The sequence below is a fragment of the Juglans regia genome, chromosome 15, assembly GCF_001411555.2.
Source record: "Juglans regia cultivar Chandler chromosome 15, Walnut 2.0, whole genome shotgun sequence".
Lineage (NCBI taxonomy): Eukaryota > Viridiplantae > Streptophyta > Magnoliopsida > Fagales > Juglandaceae > Juglans > Juglans regia.
In genome coordinates this window covers 15,784,730-15,796,381 of record NC_049915.1, presented here as the reverse complement: position 1 = coordinate 15,796,381, position 11,652 = coordinate 15,784,730, and the positions used below count along the sequence as shown (strand labels likewise).

General features: G+C 35.2%; 1 protein-coding gene across 1 annotated transcript; it reads right to left on the bottom strand.

The window, feature by feature from the left end:
• Positions 1-5,619: 5,619 nt before the first annotated feature.
• On the bottom strand, positions 5,620-7,992 carry LOC109000426 (oxygen-evolving enhancer protein 2, chloroplastic). Its single transcript, XM_018977293.2, has 4 exons — positions 7,528-7,992; positions 6,233-6,465; positions 6,093-6,143; positions 5,620-5,997 (listed from the first exon to the last, which is right to left on the bottom strand). Exons 1-4 carry the CDS (start codon positions 7,772-7,774, stop codon positions 5,737-5,739), a joined length of 792 nt encoding a protein of 263 aa, XP_018832838.1. The 5' UTR covers positions 7,775-7,992; the 3' UTR covers positions 5,620-5,736.
• Between the last annotated feature and the right edge of the window lie 3,660 nt (positions 7,993-11,652).

Below are 11,652 nucleotides of genomic sequence, written 5' to 3'. Positions count from 1 at the left end.
TTATCATCATAGAAGCTGAATACATCTTTCCAGTTGGTATCTTGTTTTATAATTACTCTTTCCCTCGTAATAAATTCCTTGAGTCTCGTGTCATTTTATTCATTCCTTGTTTCTTTGATCTATATTACTGGTTGGAATAATACAAGGTTGTATTGTCTTGATTTAGTTCAACTAGTTCTTAAAGAACTTGAGCGGGAAAACTATTGAGGTAAAAGGCAAGAGAGTGTGAGACTATTATCGGAAAAAAACCATTAAGAGTGAAACACGAGTGGAGTGCCATTATTCGAGTGTAAACACGAAAGGGAGTGTGTGACGTTTTCCACTAACATTCTTTTGGGCAGCACATTACAATGTCTCATAGAAGTGACTCACCACCAAAAGGGACGGCATATAACTCATCATTTGTGTTGCAAGTCATGCAACAACAATTTGAGAGGTTGAACTTGGTGTTGGGTGAAGTGAGGGATAGTATGGATAATCAATAAGCAGTGATTAGAAATCTGCAAAGTGAGAGAGATAGGAGGCGACGTGAGCCTAGAATTGAGAATGGGTATAAGAATGGAGAGTTTGGTGAGGATGATGAAAGCTTAACATCTGAAGTTGGATTGGGTGGACGCAGAGGAGTTAGGCATGGAAGATGTCTTAGGGCAAACTCAGGGGGTCGAGATAGAGTAGATAAGAACCTTGGGAGCATCAAAATGAAAATACCATTATTCCAAGGTAGAAATGACCCTGAAGTTTATTTAGAGTGGGAGAAAAGAATAGAGTTGGTGTTTGATTGTCATAATTACTCTGAGGAGAAGAATGTGAAATTGGTTGTAATTGAGTTCACTGATTATGCGATTGTTTGGTGGGATCAATTAGTGACCAATAGGAGGAGAAATCTTGAGAGGCCTGTAGAAACATGGAGAGAGTTGAAAGCTATCATGAGGCGGAGATTTGTACCTAGCCACTATTATAAAGACCTCTACCAAAAATTACAAAATCTTACACAAGGGTTTAGGAGTATAGATGATTACCATAAGGAGATAGAGGTGGCTATGATTCGGGCTAATGTAATGGAGGATCGGGAGGCCGCAATGACAAGATTTTTGAGGGGGTTGAATAGGGAGATAGCCAATGTAGTTGAGTTGTAACATTATGAGGAGGTAGAGGACATGGTGGACATGGCTATGAAGGTGGAGAGGCGGCTAAAAAGAAAGGGTACATCAAGGAATACTTTGGTTTCTAGTACTTCTTGGAAACCAAAGTGGGACAAAAATGATCAAGTTGTAACAAATGGGGAAACCGAACCACTTAAGGGAAAAGATGAGGGTGATACTAAGACGTCAAGAAAAAAAGAGAATGAGTTAAAAAATAATTGTGAGGTCAAGAGTACAAAAAAAGATGAAGAAAAAGAGTGTGACAAAAAAAAGAGAGTGAAAAGGAAAAAGAGTGTCAAAGGAAAAATGAAGTGAAAAAGAAAAAGAGAGTGGAAAGAAAAGAGAGAGTGAAGAAAGTGAGAGAAAAACAAAGATAAAAGTGAGTTTTTATGCTAAGGCGAGTCTTAATACTAACGAACTTGACGTATGTTTGCCTAGTATTGTTGTCTCTTTGTTGCAGGGATATAAGGTCATGATTCCTAGCGGTGTGTTTAGTGGATTGCCACCTATTAGGGAGATAGAGCATTACATTGATTTTGTGCCAGGTGCGACAATTTCTACCCGACTTTTCTTTGAAGAACATGAGTCATTGACACACTTAAGGGGACAAGGTAAGTTGTTGACTAGAATGCATGCTAAGTGAGAGGACTGTATTGAGACTTTTCCTCATGTATTCAAATACACACAAGGTATGAAAAATTTTGTGGTTGACGCTTTTGCAAGAAGGTATGTCCTTATCTTCATTTTAGATGCAAAAATGTTGAGACTTGAATATGATAAGGAATTGCATGCTAATGATGATGACTTTGCTAGTGTGTATGGAATATGTGAGAAAGCATCATTTGGTAAGTTCTATAAACTAGATTGGTACTTTTTTAGAAAGAATAGATTTTGTGTGCCTACTAGTTTTATGCGTAAGTTGCTTGTGTGTGATGGACATGATGGTTTGTTGGGTAACCTTGGTGGTGTAAGGAAGAATTTTGTTGTGTTGCATGAATGTTTGTGGGAATATCATTTGCCATTCAAAGACGTGTTGCATGAACGTTTGTGAAAGTATCATTTGTCATTCATTGATGTATTGCATGAACATTTGTGGGAGTATTATTTGCCATACATTGACGTGTTGCATGAACGTCTGCGGGAGTATCATTTGCCATTCATTGAGTTTGCATATTGGAGTGGTCATTTTGGTTCGAGGAAGACTTTAGATGTGCTTCATGAACATTTGTGGGAGTATTGTTTGACATTCATTGAGTTTACAAATAATTGGAGTGTTCATGCCACAACTAAATTTTCACCAATTGAAATTGTTTATAGACTTAATCCATTTCCTCCTTTACATTTAAAGTCTTCACCAGTTGATGATAGGAGTAGCTTGGATGGACTATTCCAAATTCTTGAACAAATTAATGAAAATGCATATCTAATGGATCTTCCAGTTAAGTATCATGTTTCTACTATTTTCAATATTACTAACCACTTTCCCTTTGATCCAGGTGGAGATTCGAGGTCAAATCCTTTTGAGGAGAGGGGGAATGATGGGAACCAAGATGAGCCTAGTCTTAAATATCATTTGCAACTTCTAGATGGGCCAAGAAGATCAGGGAGACAATGCAAGAATTGATGCAATCCACTTGAGACGAGTTTAGCAAGAGCCCAACATTCAAGATGGGGCTTGAACGATGAAGATCCAGTTTTGATTCATTTGATCAGCTATGGAAGAGGGCAATGACAAGACTTAAAGGCTTTGGGCTCTTGAAGGGTTTCAACTTATTTAATTCATTTAAAGAACTTATTTTATTAGTTTAGAATAATTGAGTTTATTATGGGAAGCACTTAAGGGGGCCTATGCAAGGGCATGTTGGGAAATTTATTATTTTATTGAACTAGGTTTAGGGTTACTGTAGCCGAGTTACTGTAGCGTCGCACTATAGCCACGGCATTGTTCTTCCATGGGCACTTTTGGAAGATGGGGGTTTATTTTGGCTAGGGTTTCATTAGGTTTTGTTCTAAATACTCTATGTAGCCTCATTTTTAATAAGTTTATGAAATTTATGAAATTTGATGATTTATTCATTGTGAGTTGAGTTTTACTCCTCTTGTTCTTAATTGAACTTTAGAACTTATCAAAGGTAAATCACAACCATTGTGGGGTTCCTCCTTTGTAATCTGGGTTCTTGAGACTGGTTCTTCAACGGATCTAGATTTTAATATAATCTAGGTTCTTGAAACGAGTTCTCATCGGATCTAGGTTCTCCATCCATTGACTTGATTTTGGCTTTCTTGGGATGTTTTCAAATTGGCTGTGGGTTCAAGGGATTCCTTTCCCGCGGGTTCATATCAGATCCTCTAAGGTCATTGAGTGCTTGGGAATTTTGGTTATTTATTGCTGCTTGCCCTTGCATGAATTGTTGCAGATTGGATCCTAGCTAGTGAACAGTCTCATCCAAGTTTCTCCTTTGATTCACAGCTGCATGTGCTGGGTATTGAAGTGATCCTTGTATAGCTAGGTACATGTTTGTTGCATACTGGTTAGGTCCAGGTGGATGGGATGAGGATTGGGCTATCTGGTCATTCCTCCAGCTGAAATTAGGATGGCTCCTCTAAGTGGAATTGTATGCATTTGAGAAGGGAGCTGCAAAAGGTTTTGAAATCAAGTTAACAAAATTAGATTGATCTAAAAGAACTTCCTTAAAGGCTGGGATTGTAGGGCAATCACCAATGACATGCCCTATTTCTTCACAAATATTGCATTTTTCTGAAATGTTTTGAATAACTTGAACTTCTTTGGACTTATTAACACCTATGGTTTCCAACCTTTTGGAAATCGAAGATAACCTAGAATGCAAATCGTCCACCTCCTTTAAGTTGTATTTACCTCCTCCAGTGATAGTTTTTATAGGTTCAGTCCTATCATACATATCTGAATTGTCCCATGATTGAGCATTTCCAGATAAGTAGTCAAAGAACTCAAATGCCTCCTCGGGTTCTTTATTAAAGAACTCCTCATTACACATTGTTTCCACAAACTGGGTTGCAAACCCTAAAAAAAAAAAAAACTGATTATTCTCCAGTTTTCATGCCCATGATGAGGGCATGTATTGAGCAAGTCCTTGAATCTCTCCCATCTGTTACATGTTCATTTGTTAAACAAGTGTCATATCATTTGTTACACGTTCATCTATTACATGCCATGTCATCTGTTACATGAATATGTCATAGTTAAGTCTAAGTCATGCATGAGTCTTTTATTATATCCTGACCCTAAGTGCTAGGATGGAGAATTATCATAGTGGAACTCATTTGTCCACACTGTAGTGTTTAGGCTAGTTTGTAGAATTTTCGGAGTTGATAAAGTATCATCAACAGGCTTCAAATGAGACCTAAGTAGGCACCCAACGCTGGTGGTGCCAGCTACACGTTTAACAGTTTTTATCAGTTCAGTTATCATGACGTACTCACAGCTGGTGCAGATACATGTGATATGATGTGGTATTGGTAGGAGCATATGACCATTTGGGAGTCAAGGGGCATCTATAGTTTCACATTAATCAAACGTGTATATGTTATCAAGGTTTCATGTTAGATGCAAGCTAGGTGCACTACATGACCTTTTAGCTATCATAAACGCAAGTATGTGACATTGTGTTATATGTTCCGATATTTCAAGTTATGTCAAATCCCAAACGGAGCCTGCAGGCGTCATAGTCTACCTTTTAGGGTTTCAGTGGGTACTAAGTGCTTTGAGAGGGGGAGAAAATCACCAAGATAGCCACCGAGAGAACTACCAATAGAGAACCACGCTAAAAAAGGACTGCCTGTATGGTCATGCACCACGATAGAGAAATGGGAGAGAGAGGCAAAGGCGCCGGAATTAACTAGTTTCATAGGGACAGAGAACCCCTTGGACAAGAATTGAGCGACTTCAACAGTCTTGTATCGAGTGACTTCGATGACCTTGCACAACGACAAAGATCGATAGAGTGACAGAGAAATGGATGAGGAGCCACGGAGTTAGAGCAGTGAGCTAGGAGGAGGAAAGAATTGAGGTTAAGCGGGACATTATTTGTTGTATTTGGGTCTACGGTAAACATCATGGGAGGATGACGGGTTCGCCTCCCATTGGAGGTGTAAACTTCACCTTCACACCACATCGAGTTTGAAGGTTTTCCCTTTAACATTTTACTATTCGAGTTACTTTTATTGTTTTCATATTCTAATCTTTTCTATTCTGTATTTTTTTTTTTTTCATTTTCCCTTGAATTCGCGTCATCATTCTTCCCTACTTTCATTTGTTTTCTCTCTGTATTCATAAATATAGTGATAATATTTTTGTAAATTGAAAAATACTTGTAGCATTTGTTATGTTATTTATATTGCAAAATACGTGAGTCAAATATTTAATTATTATAATAATATTAATAGGCCTTTGAAAGATAAATTTCGAGATTCCTCCCAGCATGTCTGCTCCGACCAATTAGCTCAAACAATTAAGCAGCACTGATTATTTGGGAAAAAAAAGTGATAGACAACTTAAAATAAACATCATAATCTTAACGTGATTCGCATATACAGTCCGGTATCTCTTTAGTTCTTAGGCAACACTGAAAGAACTAGCAGCGCTTTCCACAAACTTTCTTGCTCCCTTAAACCACCTCTTGTCTCCAGCTTGTGCCTTGCAAATGTAAAGCTTACCATCTTTAACAGCAGCAGTAATGAGTTGGTGCTTCCCACCTTCATCCCCATCAGCAGTCCTTGTCAACACAGACAAGAAGTAATATTGTTGTCCTCCGATCACGGGAGTTGCACTCTCCAATATGTTTGCCGTTGCCACTGCATCATTGTCAAAACCACCCTGACAATTTCCAACAATTCACATTAGAAGCAAAAAAAAGTTAGATTAGTAGAAGGCTAGCTCCAAGTTAATATAATAAGCTGTCATGATTGTACCTCCGAGGAAGTTTTTCCAGAATAGGCTTGTTTCCCTAGCAAGTAATCCACCTACAACGAGCCCAGATCAAAATTTATTTGTCAATGCTCTCGATTTAAAATAGAATTGAAAAATGACCATTTCAAAGGAAGTACTGTACCTTGGAGAGAAACTCTTCGGGTGTACCAAAGTCTGTGATGGTTTTCTTGTCTGTTGGAGTGACCATAACACCGATGTTGCTGTTGGAATCGAAGTTATCCTCGTATCTAAGCACCTGTCCTGGGTATTCTACCTCTTTGCTGGGGTTCCACTTTGCGGGGATGGATAGCTTGAACCCATTTCCATTGTATGGCAAGAAATCTGTGTTGGACTTTGGCTTTCCGAATACATTGGCTGCAGTTAACCACAACTTTAATTGTTGAAGACAATTATCTCTACATCTACCGAGTTTTTCATGCTTCTAAAATGGATGACTTCCTTTTTAACAACCTTAATTTCACGACTTAAGACTCTATGACTCTGTCCCTAGAATGAACCGGCTTGCTAATTATTCGATTCGATACCAGCGATGTGAATACTACCCTAAAATAGGAAAAGAGCAGTGCTACTCTGCCGCTCAGTCTTACCGCTTGAGTAGCACCGCTCAGTCTTACTATCAGTTATTTTTACAATTTTTTTTTTTATATTTTTTTATTTATATTTTTTTAATATATTTAAATATTTTTTAAAAATTTTAAAAAAATATACCAATATATTTAAAATCACTTTCTTAATTACTAAATAAAAAAATTCATCAAGTGGTACATTTGAACGGTACCATTGGAGCGACAAAATAGCTTTTCTGATAGGAAAAAGGTTAAATTTCAAGCGATCACGAGAAAAATATCACCTATTCACGATTCGGATTGACTGATTTAAATGAACTTATAAAATAAATAAATAAGTAAGCTCACTATTAAAAAAAAATATTTATTTTTTTTATGTAAATCTCAAATTTGACAAATTTTTTTAAGAGAAAAGGCGGCCTTGTACATCTTAAAACAGTAGTAATCATTTTCCTATTCCACATACCATGTACATTTTTAGAAGAACTCCATAACTACGAGACATTTAACTCACACAGATAACAAAATAATAAAGGAAAATACTGATGAAACCGATACATCTACCGATACAGCATTTATGTCTTGTCTTTTTTAATATTAAAAGAAAAAAGAAAAATGTGATATTTGTCCGATGGATCAGTCACATGCATCAGTACCGTAGCACTATCCAATAATAAAATGCCAGCCCCCCGACTGGTAATCACCATCTTTTTATTTACCATCATTTCATCGTCTCCCTCCAGTATTAAACGATCGAAAAACTTTTATTATATTCTTAAGTAAAATCCTTTCGGCAAAGCATGAGCCAATTTGACAAAGGCAGTGCAAAGACTAAAAGAAAGCAAAGTACCAGCTTCACCGTAGGCTGCATCGGCAGGGGAAACCTTGGATCCTATGGAAGCAGCACCAATTAGGACTGTGAGAGCCAAGCGGCGAGAGACAGCGTTGGTATCGTCTCCATGGACCTCCTGCTTCTGTGCCCGGCAGACTAGCTGGGTGGGCTTGAAGCTTGGCACGTGGCGCTGTGATGAGGATGATGATGATCTAGTGGGAGTGGTGAGGGCATGGTGGTGCAGGAAACATGCAGTGGAGGCCATTTTTCTCCTCAGTCACTCACTCTTCACACAAACTACTCTTGATAATTAACTTGATGGTATGTATGTAGGGGTACTTTGTGTGGAATGGAATCAATGGATTGTGGCTTTAGATGTTATTTTGGTGATGTGTGAACCAGAATGTCTGGTTTTGGATGCTGGGATTGGGAAAAGTGGATGACGAGAAGATTGGATTTTTGATGTGGGATAAGGTTTTAGAGGCTCTGATTGGTTCATGCCACGTGGATATATATCCATTTTACTCTCATTTCAACTTCCACGTCAAACTCATTTTGGATAATTATATAAATATTATATAATTATTTTAAAATATTAAATAATTATTTTTAAAAAATAAAATTTATTATTAAAAAATTAACTCATTTATATATAAATATCCTATTTATTTATTTTTGTAAAATAATTTTACAATATTTATATATTCACAATTATAATTATTATTTACCTTTAACATCTGTGGAGTCAGAAGTTTTCTGACATCTGAACAGTACGTACATATCTGAGGATTACTGGTAGTACTATTGGGATCGTGGTCCGATCTTAAATGAGTTATAAATATAAGTAGTGTGATCTTTTTAATATTTGTAATATTGGTACTGTAATAAATATTGCATAAATCATTTTTGGTGTCATTATTCTTCTCGTTTGAAGCCCTCGTGCTCTGATGAAAAGAAATGATATTTATCATCTTTATAATATATATTAATATGTAATTTATTATTTTTATTGTTTTATTTAAATATATATATACATATCAATATATATATATATTTAAATACAAGAACAAAAATAATAAATTATATATTATAATATACGATGTAGGAAATAATAAATATAATTTTTTTTTAATAAAACTTTGAAGGAGTCTTTTTCCCATTGATGCGGTCGATTTGTAACTACTACAACCCCAATTGTTGTTGTACTTGCACCTAGCTCTTAATTGTGGATTGATATTTTCCATGCGTTGCAAACTCGTCGAATTCCTCAAAATTAGTATTCTCAAATTTAATTAAAGTATATTTAATCGAGTTTTTATATTTGCAAGTTACAATGTAATCATATCATTTATTAAAATTATCGACATATGATATGTTACTATTAGATTCTAAAAATATGTCATTATAAAATAAATCTGACGTACATACTCAAGCAATACTAACAGTTTATAAAATAAATTTATATCTCGATCTCTTTATCGACCTAGTAGTTCTTATGTAATGATTTTTTTTTTTTTTACTCCTTTTCGTGTCAAGCAAAATGCGCCTTAATCAAGAAACCTTGAAACCAAGCAAACTTGATTTAAAGAACCTTGTAACCAAGCAAACAAACCATTTCAACTTGAGCATTCTTTTATTTCCCTTATTGAGCATGTTACACTTTATTTGTATTCTTTATCTAGCCCAAAACCAGAATTTCATTGACTGTCACTTGAAGGCATTCACCACTACATTGGCCTTTCTCTAGCTAGTATTGAAAGCTGTATGATTAGGTCTACTTAGTTACACACTACAACAGATACCCTTTTTTTCCGGAAGCGACTGCGGTCGAATACGTATTTCTGATTCTTATTCATGTGTGTGTATTATTCATACAAATAATGTCTCAAAAATCTAAAGCAAACACTGCCGCTATCACCCCCAAGTCGTGAAAGGAGTAATGCTTCTCGTATTCTTTCAATTGGAGTGAAGTGTATGCCAACACCTTACCATTTGCATGATTATACATCATACCCCTCTTTTGGATGCACCACCTTAATTACCATATACCAAAGATTTTATTAACTTTGCAAGTAAGTTGAGGATTGGTGAGGTGATCAATCCTTGTTTCAGCTTTCGGAAGCCCTGTGCAAATCTCTTTTCTTCTCGTAATAGTTTGACCATACAAAATATATGTTATTTTTCATCAGAGTGGTTGATGGGTTGAAGAGCTCAAATAACCCCTCTGCAAATCTTTGACAATAGCTTACTAATCCTGGGAAACTGGGTCTTCCTAAAACGTCGGTCAGTTTATCCCACTTACTAATCCCACTTTTTGCGGCCAATTTTTTTGTGGCACCTGTAATATTGGATGCAAAATGCTAATTTCGAGCATTGGCGTCGTTTCATTTCCAGTGAAGAGGAAGTTGGCACTTAACTCTACTTTTTGCGGCAAATTGCAAATATTTTGGATGGATAAAAGCAATTCTAACGTTTTATTAATCTTTTCTCCCTCGACCCCAATACTCTACCTCGCTCTTCACTGTGAATTTTCAGCCGCCCCTCCTCATGCTGTCCACCTGCTCCCAATTGTCGCCACCTCGCCAGCCGGCAAGTCTTTCTCTCTCTCACATCATCCTGATCTCTCTCTCACGCAGTTCCGCCACCTCCTCCACTTGGTCTCCATTTCAGTAAGCTCCATTATTTCTTTAGCCATCCATTTGGAGGTATTTTTATAAATAGCTTAGTAAATTTCATTTCGAGATTTGCTCGATGCGAGAATCTAGACTACTAGGATTTGCTCTTCGAGATTTGATTCGGAAGCTTTTTGCTCTCCTACTCACAGGTTTTGTGCTCTCTCCCTCTTTCTCTTGCATTTCTTGTTCTTGGGTGAAATTTGGCTGAAATTCGTGTGAATAATTCTCTTGTTTAGTTTATAAAACTTTGTGAATTGTTGGAATCTATATATTGTTGTTCTTTGTTGTTTTTGGTCTTTTGTGAACTCCAATAATTGTTGTTTGGATATTTAGGCTATAAAACTAGACCAAAAATGAAGTAGGAGCTGATTCAATCTATTTTTATGGATTAGAAATGAGGTAAATATAGTGTTACCTAGATGCAATTTTTATTTTTTAAGATTTTACCAAGCCTTGGTTTTCATGAACAAGTTGGCCCTCTTGTTACTAATCTCCTACATCTTCTATTGGAACTTTATAATAAGGAATTTGTGTGCTGACCAAACACAGTTTTGACTGACTTAAGAAAACTTACGTGTCTTATGTAACGTGAAATGCATGACCTACATAATACGTACATAATTATAAATGTTGAATTAAACTTGATTCGAAAATAACATGATCCTAGACTATGATGAATGACATACTTGCATAATATATGACATACGTAGTACATAAAAAGTGACTATCAAAGAACGAGGTTTAATAATAATCTATCTAAACTAACTAACATGTGTTAAATCTAACTTATGATCAAACTACTTATCTCATAGCGTTAATTCCTAAATGTCGCCTTGTAGGTTGTTACCTATACGAAATATCATACTTTACTAAATTTACTTAGAAAGACATATCGTAATATCCTCCTTATTTAAGAAATACTATGAAGCATAATTTAATAATTATTCTATGATATATTAATATCATATAATTATTCTTTAACATATCTTCACTTTGAAATTTTAACTTAGTAAAGTTATTAGGCTTTATACAATATGTTAAAAGAAGTCACAAAAATCTTAATTCATAAAATAGTTTTAAATTTTTTTATGATTAACATAATTATTCAGTTATACAACAAATCTATTAAATACTACTATTGTTTAAATATTCTTAACATATTTCTTTATTTTAAATTTACAGCTTTAATAATATAATTATATCAAAATCTATTAAAATAAACAATGAAATTTCATTTCATAAAATAGTTTCAACTAGATTCAAAGCGTTCAAATTAAAATTAAAATATTTCTTAATTACTATTGAAATCTAATTTTAGAAATTAATATTTAATAATATAGATCAATCCCATAAATACTTTATGTAAAATTGTAACATACTAAACATATATTTGGAACATATAAAATAAATATAATCATTTAGTTATTATTATTAATATTTTAATTTTGAGGTTTTATTTATTGAATAT

What these genes read in the sequence shown, in the direction of transcription:
- LOC109000426 (XM_018977293.2), bottom strand. Translation starts at nt 7,774, where the DNA reads ATGGCCTCCACTGCATGTTTCCTGCACCACCATGCCCTCACCACTCCC. An exon ending in CCGAAGAGTTTCTCTCCAAG is followed by an intron (nt 6,144 to 6,232) that starts GTACAGTACTTC and finishes GGCTCGTTGTAG; the next exon opens with GTGGATTACTTGCTAGGGAA. An exon ending in CTGGAAAAACTTCCTCGGAG is followed by an intron (nt 5,998 to 6,092) that starts GTACAATCATGA and finishes GGAAATTGTCAG; the next exon opens with GGTGGTTTTGACAATGATGC.